Below are 18732 nucleotides of genomic sequence, written 5' to 3' on the forward strand. Positions count from 1 at the left end.
GCGCACCCCACCGCGGGGATTCGAACCGCCGACCTTTCGATCGGCAAGCCCTAGGCGCTGAGGCTTTTACCCACAGCGCCACCCGCGTCCCCACCTATTTATCTACTTGCACTTTGATGTGCTTTCGAACTGCTAGGTTGGCAGGAGCAGGGACCGAGCAACGGGAGCTCACCCCGTCGTGGGGATTCGAACTGCCGACCTTCCGATCAGCAAGTCCTATGCTCTGTGGTTTAACCCACAATGCTACCCACATCCCTCTACTCAGAGTAGTCCCATGTAAATTAATAAATATGACTAAGTTGGGCCCATTCATTTTAATGGCTCGGCTCTGAGTAGCGCATAGTTGTATCTATTGGCCATTCAGCATCTTACTTAAACCTCATCTCGTCCTAGTATCGGTACATACATCCTTTCATATCACTAATACCTGACTACTGATCCTCTGCTAAACGTAGCCAACATTCATGAAGCACAGAGTTTCTTTAAAGCCACAAAGCCCATCCAATTGGAGAACAGCCTTTACCAAAGGTGTCATGGGCTTTGAAGACACCTGAACTCAGAACACAAGGGAGAAATGTGCTAAGAGGAAGGCACGCTTGGCAAATCCACACCATGATCAACTCCTGCCTGGAAACCTATGTCCCCACTGTGGAAGGACGTGTGGATCCAGAACTGGCCTCCACAGTCACTTACGGACTCATTGTTAAAACTGTGTTTATGGAAGACAAGGCTGATCGCCGAAGAATTGATCCTTTTGAATGATGGTGCTGGAGGAAACTCTTGAGAATCCCATGGACTGCAAGAAGATCCAACCTATCCATTCTGAAGGAAATCAGCCCTGAGTGCTCACTGGAAGGACAGATCCTGAAGCTGAGGCTCCAAGACTTTGGCCACCTCATGAGAAGAGAAGACTCCCTGGAAAAGACCCTGATGTTGGGGAAGATGGAGGGCACAAGGAGAAGGGGACGACAGAGGATGAGATGTTGGGACAGTGTTCTCGAAGCTACCAGCATGAGTTTGACCAAACTGCGGGAGGCAGTGGAAGACAGAAGTGCCTGGCGTGCTCTGGTCCAGGGGGTCACGAAGAGGAGGACACGGCTAAACAACAACAACAACAAACGAGGGATCGCAGAAGAAGAAGACTACTGATCCTGTTGCCTCCTCTCCCATCTTCACTCCTCTCCTTCCTGGCACCAGCCCCATCTGTCCCATCTGTATTGACAATTTCCCCCCTTAAACTCCATGAACATATCTCCCCACCATCTGAGTCATTGGCAGCAACCAACTAAACCTGGCACTCTCTCAGCTAATAGCTAGAAAGACTTCTGACAAAACAGCCTCTGTTTTCCAGAGGCTTTTGGTCTGCTTTTACCTGCCAATTTGACAAAAGAGGGTGGGGCTTTGCATAGCCTGGGTCTGATCCAGTACTGGGGCTTTTCCTTCTATGCACACCACAACCCACTCCCTCTTCTGAACCAAAACTCCAGTTCCTCCTATCGACAACTTAGTGAGGAATTTTGTCCCTGGAGACCTGGTTAGATTTCAAGAGATTTGTCTGCTGTCAGGCCAGCTCAGGAGATTCATCACTGCTAATCTCTCTGCTTTAATCAAATAGGACTTGGGTTCCATTTTTGAGTGACAGGCAGACATGTGAAGAATTAATCTCCTGAAATTCGGAGCTTAAGATCAGCTGAGCCTGCTAAATGGCAAAGAGGTCCCAGCAGAGGCAAGGCTGACGTATCTGTCGGCTGAAGACGCAAGTCTGGGCTCTGGATTTGGTATTCAGCAATATGAGAAGACGTGGACAATATGCCTTATAGCATTTATATTTTCTCATCTTTCCAATCTTCAGTTCTCCACATTTCGACATCAGTTTGCATTAAAAAAAAGAAAAAATCCTCATGCAAATTAATCAGCATTTGAGTGCTAATTTCTCATATACACATTTTTGAATGCGCTTTTGCCTAATACATATTTTTTTTGCAGTATGATTTACCCTAATACAGTGGTTCTGAAACGGAGTGTGTATTCAATGAAGAAGAAAAATATTAATAAAACAATAAACACCACCACTGCTTGTGTGAGCAGTTCTATAAGATTTTGCCCTTAAATGGGAAAAACAATGCAAAGTGGCCTCTAAGTGTGTTTTTCAATGATTTCCTCTCAGCACCGAGCAACCACTGCTGCTAATGCCTGTTAAGTTGTGGGTGAACATATCAGATGACACAGCGATTCTTCAAACAGCTCTTGTTTATTCACAGAACAGAACAGAACTGAACTGAAGGGTTCAGCCAGCCTGCTTATATAGAGCTCCACTACAACGCAACTGTAACCACTTTCCGTAACTATCCAATCACTGAATGTCACTTTCAATCCCTTATTTGCATATGTGGACCTGAGTGAAAACTATCTACAATATCCCCCTGCTGGCCCAGGGTGAGAACTTCAGTACATAACAATGCCCCTCCATACAGATCTGGATTTAGGGGACTGGCTTCCAGTGAGATGATATGGCATTTAGACAGACACAAACACTGGCGTCTCTAATTTTCAGCGACCAGCTGCTCCACCAGGACAACCTCTGAGGCTTCCTGGCCATGCTTAAGTTAGGCATGTGCTTGATCTTCAAATTGGATTCCATCTCCGCCGTATTAAGCAGTTGGTCCCTTACCTTTCTTGCCCTGATCTGGCCAGTGTGATCCATGCGACGGTCACCTCCGGGCTTGATTATTGTAACTCGCTCTATGTGGGGCTGCCCTTGAGACTGACCCAGAAACTACAGCGGGTGCAGAATGCCGTGGTGAGGCTCCTTACGGGGTCCTTGCCACGGGATCACATTCATCCAGTGCTTTACCAACTGCACTGGCTCCCGGTGGAGTACAGGGTCAGGTTTAAGGTGCTGGTTTTGACCTTTAAAGCTCTATGTGGCCTAGGACCCTCGTACCTACGGGACTGCCTCTCCTGGTATGCCCCGCAGAGGACCTTAAAGTCCACAATAACAATACTTTGGAGGTCCCAAGCCTCAAGGAGGTTAGATTGATCTGAACTAGGGCCAGGGCCTTTTCAGTACTGGCCCTGACTTGGTGGAACGCTCTGTCACAAGAGACTAGGGCCCTGCGGGACTTGACATCTTTCCGCAGGGCCTGCAAGACAGAGCTGTTCCGCCTGGCCTTTGGTTTGGACTCAGTCTCACCCTTATGTTTCCTTCCCCTTATGCTTTTGATCCATGGGCTACTTTTAAAACGAGGCTGCATTTTAAATTGCATTTTATCCTGTATTTTAAATTGGGTTTTTTTCCCTATTATGTTTTTACTGTAATTTTACTGGTGTTAGCTGCCCTGAGCCCGGCTCTGGCCGGGGAGGGCGGGGTATAAATAAAATTTACTATTGTTATTATTATTATTATTATTAAAAATGACAATTCCCTACGATATAATCGTAGAATTGTAGAGTTGGACAGGGACCCCTAAGGATTATCCAGTCCAGCCCCCTGCTTAAAAACCTCCAATGAAGGAGAGTCCCCCACTTTCCATGGCAGTGTGTTCCACTGTCAAACAGCTCTTACAGTAAGAAAGCTATTCAAAGGCTTTGGAGCGAAAAAAAGGGAGCAGGCTTTGGGCACTCCACCCTCCAACTGTCTTTCAAACCAGGAAACCATGCCAAGGAAGTAAACCAACAGCAAGTATTTCTAGAAGCACCACTTGTGGTCTTACAACACACAGAGTGGACCGGGCTGCTGGTCCCAGATTGGAAGGGCAAGCAAAGAAGCATTGCCGGCATGGGCTGCTATCATTTCCCTGTGGTGCCCCTTTTATTATTGTGTCTTCTCTGCTGCACCTGGACCCATGGTGAGTGACTGCTGCCAAGTCTCACTGACTAATGCATAGCAACGTGTTGGGGGGGGGGGGAGAAAGGTGGCTTTGGAGGAAAGCTGGAGTTCCAGAATCAGCCAAATCCTTGCGTTGGTTCATACACAAATCAGCTGTTAATAACCTTTGGCCAAAGAAAGCAAAAACCAAAGTGTGTTTTTGTGGCTCATGTGAAAACATGGGCGCAGAATTACTCAAGATCAGTGAAAAACTAGGGAGCTTGTCCGTTGTACCACAAGGAGTAGCTCATAACTTTCAGCTAGAAGGTGCATGAAATGCTTTTGCAGTGACAGCAATCTTGCAATGCATCATGGAGTAAAATAGGCAGAGAAGAAACCAGTTCACAAGAGAACCATCTTCCTGGCTCAGTTCTGTCTGTGGCATATTTTACTTCCACTGCGCCATGCTCCCTAGAGATTTTAGCCACTTTGGGAACTGAATAGCACCAGAGTTGTATTTTCTTTTCCTTTCCTGGGAGCTGTTGAAATACGCTGGAGTGTTGTAACAGGCAAAGCCCCAGGGCAGTTTGGACCCTGTGCAGTGTAGAAACTGCTGCTGCTGCCTTGTCTTTTTGGCATGGATTCTAAGGCTTGCTTCAGGAATCTCTTTTGAACAGTTGAGTGCATGTCAATTTCATATCGGTTTCTTCTCTAGTTGTTCTCTGGGGAGGAGGGGAGGCATGCAAATTGAGGATCAGCCACTGGAAGCCCTGGGGCCAAATCAGCCCCCACCTGAGGTGTCCACTTGTCCACCTGCTGCACAGTTGCCAATGCAAAGACAAGTGTGGTGTGCGGATGGAGTAGTAGCTGACACCAGGATTCGCTAGAAATCCAAGAAGGATAACCCAGGTGTAGCCCGTGGGCAATCTTATCATCCCTTCCTAATAGCGGCCCTCGCATTCAGTTGGTTGCTGACCTTAAAGGTAAAGGGACTCCTGACCATTAGGTCCAGTCGCGGACCACTCTGGGGTTGCGGTGCTCATCTCGCTTTATTGGCCGAGGGAGCCGGCATACAACTGCCGGGTCATGTGGCCAGCATGACTAAGCTGCTTCTGGAGAACGAGAGCAGCGCACAAAAATGCCGTTTACCTTCCCGCCGGAGTGGTACCTATTTATCTACTTGCACTTTGACGTGCTTTCGAACTGCTAGGTTGGCAGGAGCAGGGACAGAGCAACGGGAGCTCACCCCGTCATGGGGATTCGAACTGCCAACCTTCAGATCGGCAAGTCCTAGGCTTTGTGGTTTAACCCACAGCGCCACCCGCGTCCCTGGTTGCTGACCTTGGGATCCAGCAAATGGCCTAAGAACAAGAGTAGCTGTAGCACAACTGAACTAAGAACATAGGGGGCTTCTTTATATTAAGAGAGCAATTGATCCATGAGGCTCAGTACTGCCTACACTGGCTCTCCAGGTTGCAGACTGGGATCCCTCGGAGATCTTCCTGGGGACACCAGGGATTGATCCTGGGACCTCCTGAATGCAAAGCAGATGCTCCAACCCTGAGCTGCATTCGTTCCCAAGCTATGCTAGCAGAAATCTTTATTATTAGCATTAAACAAGTCAGTACACAACCATGAGCGTTTCATAGGAAGTACACAAACAGGTGTCTACTCAGAAGGAGCTCACAGTTTAAGGCAGACAAACGGGGAGAAACTGAGGGATTGATGATTCTGAGGATAAGCCAAAGGCCATGCAGGGAAATGTGGGTTTTTAGGGGAGTTTTGAAGGAAGGGAGAGAGGTGCTAAACTACAGGGGAGCCCAGTGAGAGACACAAAGGAATCCATAAATATTTTCAAAAGAAAACAATCTTTTTTAAAAAGTTGCTGGGGTGCAAACTGTGTGAAGGATGTTGCCATATCCCATCTCAGAATTTTTGTCTGTCTAGCCAAGTATGGAATTCTAAAAGAAATTTTCAGTTCCTGGAGAAGGTGAGCTCTTTCTGTGCCACAGTGCAGAACTCGATCTCGCTTCTCTTCCTCCTCAGGTGCAGCCACAGTTCACTCTGCCTTCACAACAAGCTCCAGTCTCACCTCCACACCAAAGACAAATGCATCAGAGAAATCCACCGTTCCATTGCTAAGCAGTTCCACCACACACCCCTCAACAACAGGGACTACCCCAGGTCCTGACCCATCATCCTCTGCAGGTAAAAGCGCTGTTCAGATCACATCTGAGGAGACCACCACTGCTATTTCAGAAGGGACTGTCAGCCCTGCAGAAGAAACCACCCATTCCCAAGCAAAAATGTCCACAGAAGAATTACCAGTCCCCTCATCAGCTGTACCCACACCTGGAAGCTATTCTACCAATACTAGGCCATCCAGGTTCACCCTGGTAACTTCTCATTCCACCTTCGCAGGTGAAGGCTCTCCTACCATCAGCACTACGGCCAAAGTCACTTCCAATTCTGTTGCTCCCACCATTTCACAAACCACAACCAGGCCCAGTCTCACTAGTACAGAACCAAAGGCAAGCTCAGCAACTCAATCCACCACTGTCCCATGGCTAAGCACATTGCCAACCATGGATGTCACCGCAGTAGCTGACTCCTCCACCTCCATCAGCACTGCAGTAGAAGACAGTAGCTCAACGCTGGCGGTATCCTACAGCACAGAAGAAGCCACATCTGCAGAAGAAACCACCACCCCAACAACAGTTCATCCTTCATCCTCTCCTGGTGGAACGAGTGTTGAGCCTACACCTTTTATCCAAAGAAGTGCAGTCACTCCAACAGAATCACTAGCTAAGACCACGGATGAAAGTACCACCACTACTGGCACAACGCCAGAAAAGACCACGTCAACAGGCCTCTCTTCCACCACCCCATCAACTGAAATCACAGGTCAAACAGCGAGGCCCAGGAGCACTGAGCCAACACTCAGCCAACAGCCAACAATGTTCCTCTTCTCTTCACTGCATGATTCAACAGCTATCACTGGCACTTCAGAACCTGGAACCACGGATTCTACTACTTTGGAAGAAGAAACAAGCCCTACAGTCCTATCTTCAGCCTCTCAAGACAAAGCCACGCCCATCACAGAATCTGTTGCTACTTTGCATACCATGACCACAGCCAAAAGCTTTGCCACCCCCAACACTGGAGCAGGAAGATCCATGCATGCGTCTGGCTCTTCCACAGAACATCCACCAATCTTCAGCACCAGTGTAGAAGTCACCTCCACAGCCCTTTCACCCACACTCTCAACTGTTTCCCCTCCATCCACATTCTCTTCTGCAGCCCTGCAGCCCCACACCAACTCACCTCGGACAGTTGCCGCTGGCAGTTCAACATCTGGAATGACCACCAGCCCTGGTGCTTTAGGTGATGTGGCTAGCAGCTCTGCACCTGAAATCCCAGAAGCCACCAGCACTATGATAGTAGAAACTAGCTCAAGATCCCAATCGCTAGCTCCTCAAGACATAACCACATTCAAAACCACAAAGCGTAGAGAACTGACTTCAGCGGAGGAGACCACCACTGCTTTTTCAGACGTGACCATCAGCCCTGCAGAAGAAACCACCACCCCAACAACAGTTCATCCTTCATCCTATCCTGGTGAAACGAGCGTTGATCCTACATCTTTTATCCAAAGAAGTGCAGTCACTCCTACAGAATCACTAGCTAAGACCACAGATGAAAGTACCACCACTACTGGCACACTGCCAGAAGAGACCATGTCAACAAGCCTCTCTTCCACCACCCCATCAACTGAAATCACAGGTCAAACAGTGAGGTCCAGGAGCACTGTTCCAGACGTAACACTCAGCCAAAAACCAGCCAAAAACCAACCAATGTTCATCAGCATTGCAGTAGAAGACAATAGGCCAACACTGCTGGCATCCCACAGTCCAGAAAAAGCCACATTTGCAGAAGGAACCTCCACCCCAACAACAGCTCCTTCTTCCCATCCTGGTGAAATGACCTCTGAGCTCACAACTTTTATCCAAAGTTATCAAGCCACTTCGACAGCACTCCTCTCCCCATCGCTAGCTGCAACCAAGGGTGAAGGTAGTATCCCTGTTGTCACATCGCCAAAACAGACCACATCAACCACAACTGAGCTCACAACCACAGCTGGAAGCTCCCCTGCCCTCACCTCAGGACCACAGATGACCTTCACAACCACCTCCAGAGGTGAAGCTTTATCTACCACCAGTAAAACTGCCAGGGTCACTTCAACAGTTGCTTCTTCCACCATTTCACTGCTCCAAACCACAACAAGCAGCCCCAGTCTCACTCCTACAGCACCGAAGGCAAGCTCAGCAGCCCAACCCACCACCTCATTGCTAAGCACATTGCCAGCCACGGCAGCTGAGCCCTCCACATCCGAAACTGCTGTGACTGCCACAAGGCTCAACACTTTGTCAGTCTCCAGTCCGTCTTCCTCTCCAGGTAAATCCACAGCTCATCTCACAACTGTTGCAGCGCACAGTTCTCTCTCACCAACTGAAACGACATCTGAAACCGGCACTCCAGCAGTTGTGACTTTCAGCACAACAGAAGAGATCAGCACCTCCATTAGCAGTGCAGTAGAAGACTCAACGCTGCCAGTATCCTACGGCACAGAAGAAGCCACATTTGCAGAAGGAACCACCATCCTAAAAACAGTTCATCCTTCTTCTTATCCTGGTGAAACGAGCGTTGATCCTACATCTTTTATCCAAAGAAGTGCAGTCACTCCAACAGAATCACTAGCTAAGATCACAGATGAAAGTACCACCACTGCTGGCACACCGCCAGAAGAGACCACGTCAACAGGCCTCTCTTCCACCACCCCATCAACTGAAATCACAGGTCAAACAGCGAGGTCCAGGAGCACTGTTCCAGACGTAACACTCAGCCAACAACCAACTATGTTCATCAGCACTGCAGTAGAAGACAATAGGTCAACACTGCTGGCATCCCACAATCCAGAAAAAGCCACATCTGCAGAAGGAACCTCCACCCCAACAACAGCTCCTTCTTTCCATCCTGGTGAAACCACCTCTGAGCTCACAACTTTTATCCAAAGTTATCAAGCCACTTCGACAGCACTCCTCTCCCCATCGCTAGCTGCAACCAAGGGTGAAGGTGGCATCCGTGTTGTCACATCGCCAAAACAGACCACATCAACCACAACTGAGCTCACAACCACATCTGGAAGCTCCCCTGCCCTCACCTCAGGACCACAGATGACCTTCACAACCACCTCCAGAGGTGAAGCTTTATCTACCACCAGTAAAACTGCCAGGGTCACTTCAACAGTTGCTTCTTCCACCATTTCACTGCTCAAAACCACTACAGCACCAAAGACAATAGGGAAACCCACCGCCTCACGGCAAGCTACCACACTAACTACAAATGTCACAAGGGCAACTGGTACCACCACATCGTCAACAAAGGTGACCAAAATTATTAAGGTTCCAATTTCAGCGCCAGGTAAGCATACTGACTTTGACATTCATCTGAACAGGGAAGACTCACACAAGCAGGGGGGCCGACTTGAATACAATATTGGGGGGCAGTTAAGTTCTGCCCAACCGAATTGATCACATGATGTGGCTCACATCCACCATTTGAATGGCAGTGACCGTCAACCCTCGGGAGGGGAAGCCTCCTCAAACATTTGGGGTGTGTGTGAAGGGACTTCGGCCCCGGGGAGTTGGCTCCTAGGCACACAAGTACAGTGGTACCTCAGGTTAAGAACTTAATTCGTTCTGGAGGTCCGTTCTTTACCTGAAACTGTTCTTAACCTGAGGTACCACTTTAGCTAATGGGGCCTCCCGCCGCCACCGATTTCTGTTCTCATCCTGAAGCAAAGTTCTTAACCCGAGGTACAATTTCTGGGTTAGCGGAGTCTGTAACCTGAAGCGTCTGTAACCTGAAGCGTATGCATTTTGAGCTAGGCGGCAGAGCTGGAAGGAATGCAAGTACCTGTAGGCTGAGATAGCTGCCCTGGGATCATATATACTCTGCGGTATATAAATTTAACAAACAAACAAATAAGGCTAGCATTATCCTAACCCTAAGAAGTGGGTTTATTGAACATTCACCTTGCACAGAACATAAACAGAGGTCAGACTACATCTGGTTTTTATCAAAATTGTTGTTGTTATTAATATTATTATTATTATTATTATTATTATTAATCTTTTTTACCAAGGTAAGTAACTCAAAGCAACTTATAATATATTAACAAACACATACATTATTATTATTATTATTATTATTATTATTAATCTTTTTTACCAAGGTAAGTAACTCAAAGCAACTTATAATATATTAACAAACACATACATTATTATTATTATTATTATTATTATTATTATTATTATTATTATTAGTTCTGCATGGGAGGGAGTCTCACAACTGGGGCAGTACCACAGAGAAGGGTCTACTCATGTTCCCCACCAGCAGCCCCTCTCCCTAGTCTCAGCAGGGCCTGGGCTGGTTGATGGGGCCAACTTATGTGGGAGGGGCTGGATCTTTTGCAAGCAAAGAGCTGACTTGTGTTCTTGTGGCTCCTCCAGCTCCTTCCGCAGCTCCAGTTGGAACCAAGAGGCCCCCGCCAAGGCCTTCCTGCCCTTCTCTACCTCCAAATACAGGTAAGCTCTTGTCATCCAGGGACTGAAGCATCCTGTGTCGCTCTTCCTAAATCTCACCTGACTTTGCAATTTCTCTTCCTGCTTCCTTGCCCTGACGGGACGTGGGGTAGTTGAATGCCTCCCGTCGTGAAAAGCAGGATATAAATGTCTTAAATAAGTAAAGCAATTAAATGGCAGGCGTTTATACAAAGACACATGATGTGAAGAAAAGGTTTTTCTTCCTGTCTGCTTATACTGCGACTTGTGGCTGAACTTGTGCAGAAAAGGAACAAATGCGGTTTGTGTGTGATTTTCTCCTCTGCTGGCAGGTGGGACCCAGGTCATCTTGTCAATGGGCTTGACCACTTCCCTGAATATCTCAGACCCCACAACCCAAGAGATGGTTTTGAACAAGGTGAGGGTTCATTATTATCGTACGGAGTCCTCCAGGCAGCTTCTGATTTAACATGGAGCGATTTTAAGTGCTTGGTAACCAAATATCAGTTCTGTTTGGATCAGTCATCATTCCTTCTCTTAGTAATAATGTGATAATGTTTTCTGAAAGATTTAGTCTGGATCTGAGTGGTCAATGGCCACCGATTTTGTACGGCTTTTTATTGCCATCACTATTATTATTAAACAGTCTCAAAATATCTGTGGGATGTCAGCAATTTTGAGGTAAGGGATCACATCCAAGCCAAAAGATTACAGGATATATTCTTTCTTTGGCAATCCCTCGTAGCCGAGTAAGATTGTCTTCCATGAACACGGTCTTAATAGTGAGTCCATAAGTGACTACGGAGGCCAGTTCTGGATCCACATGTCCTTCCATTCTGGGGACATAGGTTTCCAGGTGGGAATTGATCACGGTGTGGATTTGCCAAACATGCCTTCCTCTTAGCACGTTTCTCCCTTGTGTCCTGAGTTCGAGGGTCTTCAAAGCCCATGACACCTTTGGTCAAGGCTGTTCTCCAACTGCAGCACTCACAGGCCAATGTTTCCCAGTTGTCGGTGTTTATACTACATTTTTTTAGATTTGCCCTGAGAGAGTCTTTAAACTTCTTATGTTGACCACCAGCATTACGCTTTCCGTTTTTAAGTTTGGAATAGAGTAGTTGCTTTGGAAGGTGATAATCAGGCAACCGAACAACATGACCAGTCCAACGAAGTTGATGTTGAAGAACCATTGCTTCGACACTGGTGATCAGAGAGAGGGGCTCGCAGTATTAATACCCCAACAGAGCTTGATTTACCATTAGTGACAGCTTTGAATCCATCACAGAGCAAGCAAGTTGCTGTTTCTCCAGCTTCCAGCTCTGTTTGCATACCACTCTGGCTATTGCCCTCTTACCTAGCAGCTGGCTGAGCGGGGTGGAGAAAAGGACCACTCATTAGCCTGGCAGAAGCCATCACTTAGGACTCAGCTACATGAGTCAAAGAAAACATTTTGGGTGCATTATAAACACGCAAAACCAGATGGCACCAGAGAGCAAATAAATTTTCGATGTGTTTTTTACATAGCGTTTCCCCCCCTTTTGTTGTAATGATTTAATTTCTGACTTATTTATAGGATTTTTTTTCCTGCATGAAGATCAGCCCTTAGTTGAAGCTCTCTCAATTTAGCTAATTCTTTTGGGACGCTGATGAGGACACTTAAGTGGCCAGCTAAGGTTGTTGTCTTACAAAGAAATTTGTCTGACCCATTCAGTAAACTCCTCTGTTAGATTCTAACCCTCCCTGGTTATAGGATCCCAATAACTGGAAAGAATTCAGGGCCTCATCCAGACCCCACCCCACCCTACCCTGAACTCACCACGTCATCTTTAAATGCCGATACAGTGGTACCTCGGGTTAAGTACTTAATTCATTCTGGAGGTCCGTTCTTAACCTGAAACTGTTCTTAACCTGAAGCACCACTTTAGCTAAAGGGGCCTCCTGCTGCCACCGCACCGCCAGAGCACGATTTCTGTTCTCATTCTAAAGCAAAGTTTTTAACCTGAAGCACCATTTCTGGGTTAGCGGAGTCTGTAACCTGAAGCGTATGTAACCTGAGGCACCACTGTACAGTAGTACCTCTGGTTGCGAATGGGATCCGTTCAAGAGGCCAGTTCGCAACATGGAAAGAGCACAACCCGCAGCAGCACGTCTGTGCATGCGCGGGTTGCGATTCGGTGCTTCTGCGCATGCGCGTGATGTCATTTTGTGCTTCTGCGCATGCGCAAGCAGCGAAACCCGAAAGTAACCCTTTCCGGTACTTCTGGTTCGCCGCGGGACGTAACCTGAAAGAACGTAACATGAAGCATACGTAACATGAGGTATGACTGTATCCTTAACATGAATTCATATATCTTATTCATTTCCCCACCCCTGTGTTTGTCCTTTCCTCTCCAGCTGAGTCACGACTTGAGAGCCAACTTCCCCTGCGCTGCCTTCAGTGTGAAATGGATAGAGCAGATGAAGTAAAGCTCTAAAAGTCTCACAGCAGCCTCTGGCTGATCAGAAATGAAGGCAGAATGAGCCCCACAAAAGGAGAAGGAGAGATTCTGTAGCAGCTGAGCTCCAGTTCTGACACAAGAGTGTGAACTGATTCTGTATTTCCATCACATGCAAATGGATATCTCTAAGTGCATACTCCTTGCTTGCAAAGTTTGCTCCTTATGGTTATCTGCAGATGGACCAGAGGGTTGGCATAGCACTGCAGTGAAGAGACTGAGCTACGTACCCAGAAGGTCATTGGCTCAAATTTCACTCCTGCCATAAATTCACCAGGGGTCCTGAGGCAAGCCCCTTATCTTTAATGAACTGGTTGTTTTGGGTGCTATGTTGTGCCGGTCCTTCAGAAACAACCACACCCTTGCCTCAAATTGGCTAGATCCTTTTTCCTAAATGGCAAGATCTCGAATTGACTAGATCCCTTCTCTTAAATGTCAGTCACTGCTGTGACTCTTTCCATTGGCCAAAATGCTGAAATGTGAGGGAAAGCTACCATATTTTCCGCTCTATAAGATGCACCAGACCACAAGACGCACCTAATTTTTGGAGGAGGAAAACAAGAAAAAAAATATTCTGAATCTCAGAAGCCAGAACAGCAAGAGGGATCGCTGCGCAGTGAAAGCAGCAATCCCTCTTGCTGTTCTGGCTTCTGGGATAGCTGCACAGCCTGCATTTGCTCCATAAAACGCACACACATTTCCCCTTACTTTTTAGGAGGGAAAACGTGAGTCTTACAGAGCAAAAAATACAGTAGTTTCTGGCGAAACTAACGAGGAAAATAGCACCTGCACATGTTGCCTCACATATCAGACTCCAGAATCTTACTTTTAACAAAAAAATAAAAAGTGCACATTTTTTTGTTTGAGAATTTGGGAGCGGTGCAGATTTTGAAAGGCAGCTGCATTTCAGCCCCGCATTTCAGGGACTGCAAATTAGGTAGTTTCGCGTGGAAATTCAAACTGAATCGAACTCGTCCCTCAACCCTAGAAGCCATCGAGGGGAGACGTTTTTGTGACAATTGCAGGTGTGGACCAGCTGACCCACCCAAGAGTCGCCTCAGGAGGACTGCAAAGAGCTCAGTGTCCCATCTGGTAATTTCTTCCTTATTAGAAATCCTTCTAACACCTCAGGCCATTAGTGTCCTGCTCAACGCTTCAGGAGTTTGCTAACCCTGTGACGCCACCGCAAGTATCCAGTTCATTAATTTGGAAAGCTGTTTGGAGGGCTTGAAGGCAATCCTCCGCTCCTGTGCCCCCCCTCGCCAAATGCCAGGTTGCGTAACAGCTTAGTCACCTATTAACTCTTTAATCAGCTTGGTAAAATCAAACTAATAAACCTTTGTGCAGCTGAATTTGGTTAAATGTCACCTTGGAGGAAAGTCAAATGCTTTCTGGTGGCAGCTCCAGATTTCGAAAAGAAGCTCAGGGAAGATATCTGAGAGAGGCTTCCCAAACTGATTCAGTGAGCATCATCACAGAAAGTCCTCAACTCATGGGATGCCTACGGTTTTCCATGGGGAAGAGGCAGGGGAATATCTGCATGGGATATATTTTCTGTAGGGAAGCTCATATGCTTGCGGGCTGTGGACCTAGATTCATTGTCTCAATCAACAGCTATGGGGTCTTTTCCTTCCCATACATTTCCAAGCACAATTCAAAGTGTTGGTGCTGACCTTTAAAGCCCTAAACATCCTGGGCCTTGTATACCTGAAGGAGCGTCTCCACCCCCATCGTCCAGCCCGGACACTCAGGTCCAGCTCCAAGGTCTTCTGGTGTTAACCTCACTGCAAAAAGTGAAGCTACAGTGAACCAGGCAGAGGGCCTTCTTGGTAGTGGCACCCTCCCATCAGATGGCAAGAAGATGAGAAATTATATCACATTTAGGAAACCTGAAGGCAGCCGTTTTTAATATTTGCTGTTTTATTATGTTTTTATATATGCTGGAAGCTGCCCAGAGTGGCTAGGGAAACCTAGTCAGATGGGCAGGGTACAAATAATAAAATTATTATTATTATTATTATTATTATTATTATTATTATTATTATTATTTATTCAGTTCTTTCATGAACCAGTTTTGAAAAGCCAAATTCTATCAAAGAGAGCAAAGGAGGCACATTTTATTGCTGTTTTTAAATGGCATATTGGTTATGAATTGCATTCAGGTGCATTTTCCTGTTGTAAGTTGTTATGAATCGCTCCCGCGCCCCCATAGAATATGACAAACAAATAAACCAATCTGGTGCTAGGTGAAAATAAATTGGAGACTTGCATTTAACCAATGAAGGTGCCCCCTAGTAAGAATCTTCTCTGCCATCCTTCAGGAGAATTCTCCCAGCCTTCTGGTCTGGCTCTAAAACATGCACACTGAGGTCCAGCTCCAAGGGCCTTCTGGCAGTTCCCTCTCTGCGAGAAGTGAGGTTACAGGGAACCAGGCAGAGGGCCTTCTTGGTGGTGGCGCCCGCCCTGTGGAACGCCCTCCCATCAGATGTCAAGGAAATAAACAACTATCTGACTCTAGAAGACATCTGAAGGCAGCCCTGTTTAGGAAAGTTTTTATTTTTGATGTTTTTCATGTTTTTAATATTCTGTTGGGGGCCACCCAGAGTGACTGCGCAAACCCAGCCAGATGGGCAGGGTATAAATAATAAATTATTATTATTATTATTATTATTATTATTATTATTATTATTATTATCCCATCCCCACTCAAACAGTGGGCTCCTGCGGAGTGTCAGCTGGAAAATGGAAATTGAAGACCAGGAGAAGAGAATGAAGGAAAAGGAAATTGGCCTGTTCTATTCTCCGGCAGCTTAGAGCAGAGATGGGGGACCTCAAAGGAAAAGGGGCAATTTATGAGCCTTGAACGCGGGTGTAAGCTGGGATTCAACATTTGAAAAGCCAGGAATATCTCTGAAATATACTCGGAGTCGAGTGTGAATTTCATGCTCTTTATTCAGCTCATAGTAGCAATGAATGAAACTTTCCCCAAAATGTCTAGCTACATATACATTACTTACACAATGGACCCTGCGTGATTGGCTAATTCCGGGCTGCTCCTGTAGGCCAATCAGGTTGTCAATTCACTTCATCCAGGAGCCTGATTGGCTGCTCCTGCAGGCCAATCAGGTCACTGATTCACTTCCACCTGGAGCTGGATTGGGGGGCTCCTGCGGACCAATCAGACTGCTGCATTCTGGATCCTATTGATCTAGGATTCAGCTCAGTACATAACAATCTCCATCGATCTAAACCTTGCAAAATTCTTTTGATAGCATCGAGGTGCGGCTGTGACGTTTGCCCCGCTCACAAGGTGTGCCCGTTATCAGTGATGCTGCCTTTTACTGGCTGGTGACATAATGCCCTCTCTGTCCCTTCCCAAGACGCGGCCAAGGCGTTTGTTCCAGCTGAGCGGAGAGCCCTTAATGACCCACGGTCTGTGACCTCATCAGCAGAGTTAATGGGCCGTGTGGGCACTGGCGGAATTAGCAAGTTTATATCTCCGTGGCTCCTCAAGTGTGACCAGAGGCCCATTGAACATTCCTGGCCCTCTTGGAGTGGGCGATGCTTGCAAGCAGGAGCGGCTGGCGGCTGGCATGCATGCCAAGCTGGTCTTCCCGGACCCCCTTCTGCGTTTTGGGGATTCTCGAGGGTCCCGCAGCACAATGCAACGCCTGTTCTAGTTGTTTGGAAACCACATCCCGGGGAGTTATCGACAGAGGTGCGCCGACGGTCCCTTGGCAAGTAGTTGTATCGGCACACACACACACACACACAGAAAATCACTTTACCCCACTAGCCAAATTAGAAATTATTACATTTTACAAGACCCAAGTACTTGAAGCATCCTGAGTTAGGGTAAGAGGAGGAGGAAGGGAGGAAAAATTGCACGCCTTTGTGATGTGGTGTAAGAAAGATGAGAAGCTTCTGCATTTGACCTTTCCATAATACTGGGGTACACATATGTGTCATACAACCCAGAGTCTGATAGGTGATTTTAGTGCCCCTGACTGGGGCACTGGTTTTGCCAACCCCTAGCTTGCCGATCAGAAGGTCGGCGGTTTGAATCCCCGCGACAGGGTGAGCTCCCGTTGCTCGGTCCCTGCTCCTGCCAACCTAGCAGTTCGAAAGCACGTCAAAGTGCAAGTAGATAAATAGGTACCACTCTGGTGGGAAGGTAAACGGCGTTTCCATGCGCTGCTCTGGTTCACCAGAAGTGGCTTAGTCATGCTGGCCACATGACCCAGAAGCTGTACGCCGGCTCCCTCGGACAGTAAAGCGAGATTAGCACCGCAACCCCAGAGTCGGTCACGACTGGACTTAATGGTCAGGGGTCCCTTTACCTTTACCTTTAGGAGACCTTTGGCTACTGGATTCCTTGGAAGCATCTCATGGCAGCAACAGATTTAGGGCAGGGCTCAGGGGGCGAAAAATATTAAAGAAATAAAAAACCTGAGTTATTGTGGGAATAAGCAATCAATCAAATCTTTTTTATGGTCATAGACCACCATAAGTAGGTTGGGGTACAATCATTTAAAATCTGTAAACCGTTTTGGAAAGCTAAGATTATTAAAACAGAAGGTATATATAAAAGACTGTTAGAATAGAAAAGAAGCGAAAAGAAGGGTTTGGAGCATTAAACGGATGTGGAAGAGCATAAAAGGTTAGTATATAAAAGAAGAAGAAGAAGAAGAGTTTGGACTTGATATCCCGCCTTTCACTCCCCTTAAGGAGTCTCAAAGCAGCTAACATTCTCCTTTCCCTTCCTCCCCCACAACAAACACTCTGTGAGGTGAGTGGGGCTGAGAGACTTCAAAGAAGTGTGACTGGCCCAAGGTCACCCAGCAGCTGCATGTGGAGGAGCGGAGACGCGAACCCGGTTCCCCAGATTACGAGACTACCGCTCTTAACCACTACACCACACTGGCTCTAAAAGTCTATAGCTATCAATTTACAAAGCACTCCAATATGACTGTTCATTAAATCTACCGTAGTTTGTGGTGCAGGTCATCAGCCAACGAGTTTTGAACATTGCTGAGCAGAACCTGGCAACACTGTACATTGTAGCAGGATTGGTACCTCAAAGCAGCAGAAGGTATAGAATTGTCCTGTGCGCCCTGGGTACTGATGGAGTAGTGGGGAGATGAGGCGAATACGGATGTCTCTATAATATAGGCACTGGAGAAGTACATGCTCTATTGTTTCTGTTTGTCCGGAATCACAGGCGCCTTGTTTCTCCGAGTAAACTGGGGAATAAGAAATATTTAGGGGGAGCACCCAATTTGGTCTTCGCTCAGGGCTCCACAAAGTCTGCCCCTGCTCACGGGTTCCCTAAGAATGCAGGAAGAGCCCCTGCTGGATCAGGGCCAAAGGGTGTTCCTGAATGATCCAACATCCCATTTCGCACCATGGCCAACCCCACGTCTCTGGGAAGGCCCCCACAAGTGGGGCAAAAGAAGCGAAGAAGAGCCCGGAAGCTGGATAAAACCAAAAGCCCATCTCAACCGTCCCGTTTCAACCGGGACATCCCAGAATTACAAAAGCCGTCCATTATAATAATATAATAATTTATAATTTCTATGCCGCCCATCTGGCTGGGTTGCAACTCCACCTTTACATCAGGTGAGATTATTGCTGCATCGGGACTATATCCTTCCTGGATAGCTCAGTTGGTTAGAGTGTGGTGCTGATAACGCCAAGGTTGCAGGTTCGATCCCCGTACCGGGCAACTGCATATTATTGCATTGGAGGGGGTTGCGCTAGATGATCCTCAGAGTCCCTTCCAGGTCTGCCATTCTGTGATTCTATG

The 18732-nt window shown here is 47.1% G+C and overlaps 1 protein-coding gene and 1 non-coding gene across 2 annotated transcripts; both read left to right on the top strand.

Annotated features, from left to right (window-relative positions):
• Window positions 1–5859: 5859 nt before the first annotated feature.
• Window positions 5860–13555, top strand: LOC128413480 (mucin-5AC-like). The gene is made up of 4 exons (XM_053387480.1): window positions 5860–9289; window positions 10327–10455; window positions 10764–10849; window positions 12826–13555. The coding sequence occupies exons 1-4, from the start codon at window positions 6115–6117 to the stop codon at window positions 12895–12897; spliced, it is 3462 nt and encodes a 1153-aa protein (XP_053243455.1). The 5' UTR covers window positions 5860–6114; the 3' UTR covers window positions 12898–13555.
• A 5022-nt stretch (window positions 13556–18577) lies between these two features.
• TRNAI-GAU (transfer RNA isoleucine (anticodon GAU)) lies at window positions 18578–18651 on the top strand. The gene has a single exon. It is a non-coding gene; the product is annotated as a tRNA-Ile (tRNA).
• Window positions 18652–18732: the final 81 nt, after the last annotated feature.

This window comes from Podarcis raffonei, chromosome 5 (genome assembly GCF_027172205.1).
Source record: "Podarcis raffonei isolate rPodRaf1 chromosome 5, rPodRaf1.pri, whole genome shotgun sequence".
Taxonomy (NCBI): domain Eukaryota; kingdom Metazoa; phylum Chordata; class Lepidosauria; order Squamata; family Lacertidae; genus Podarcis; species Podarcis raffonei.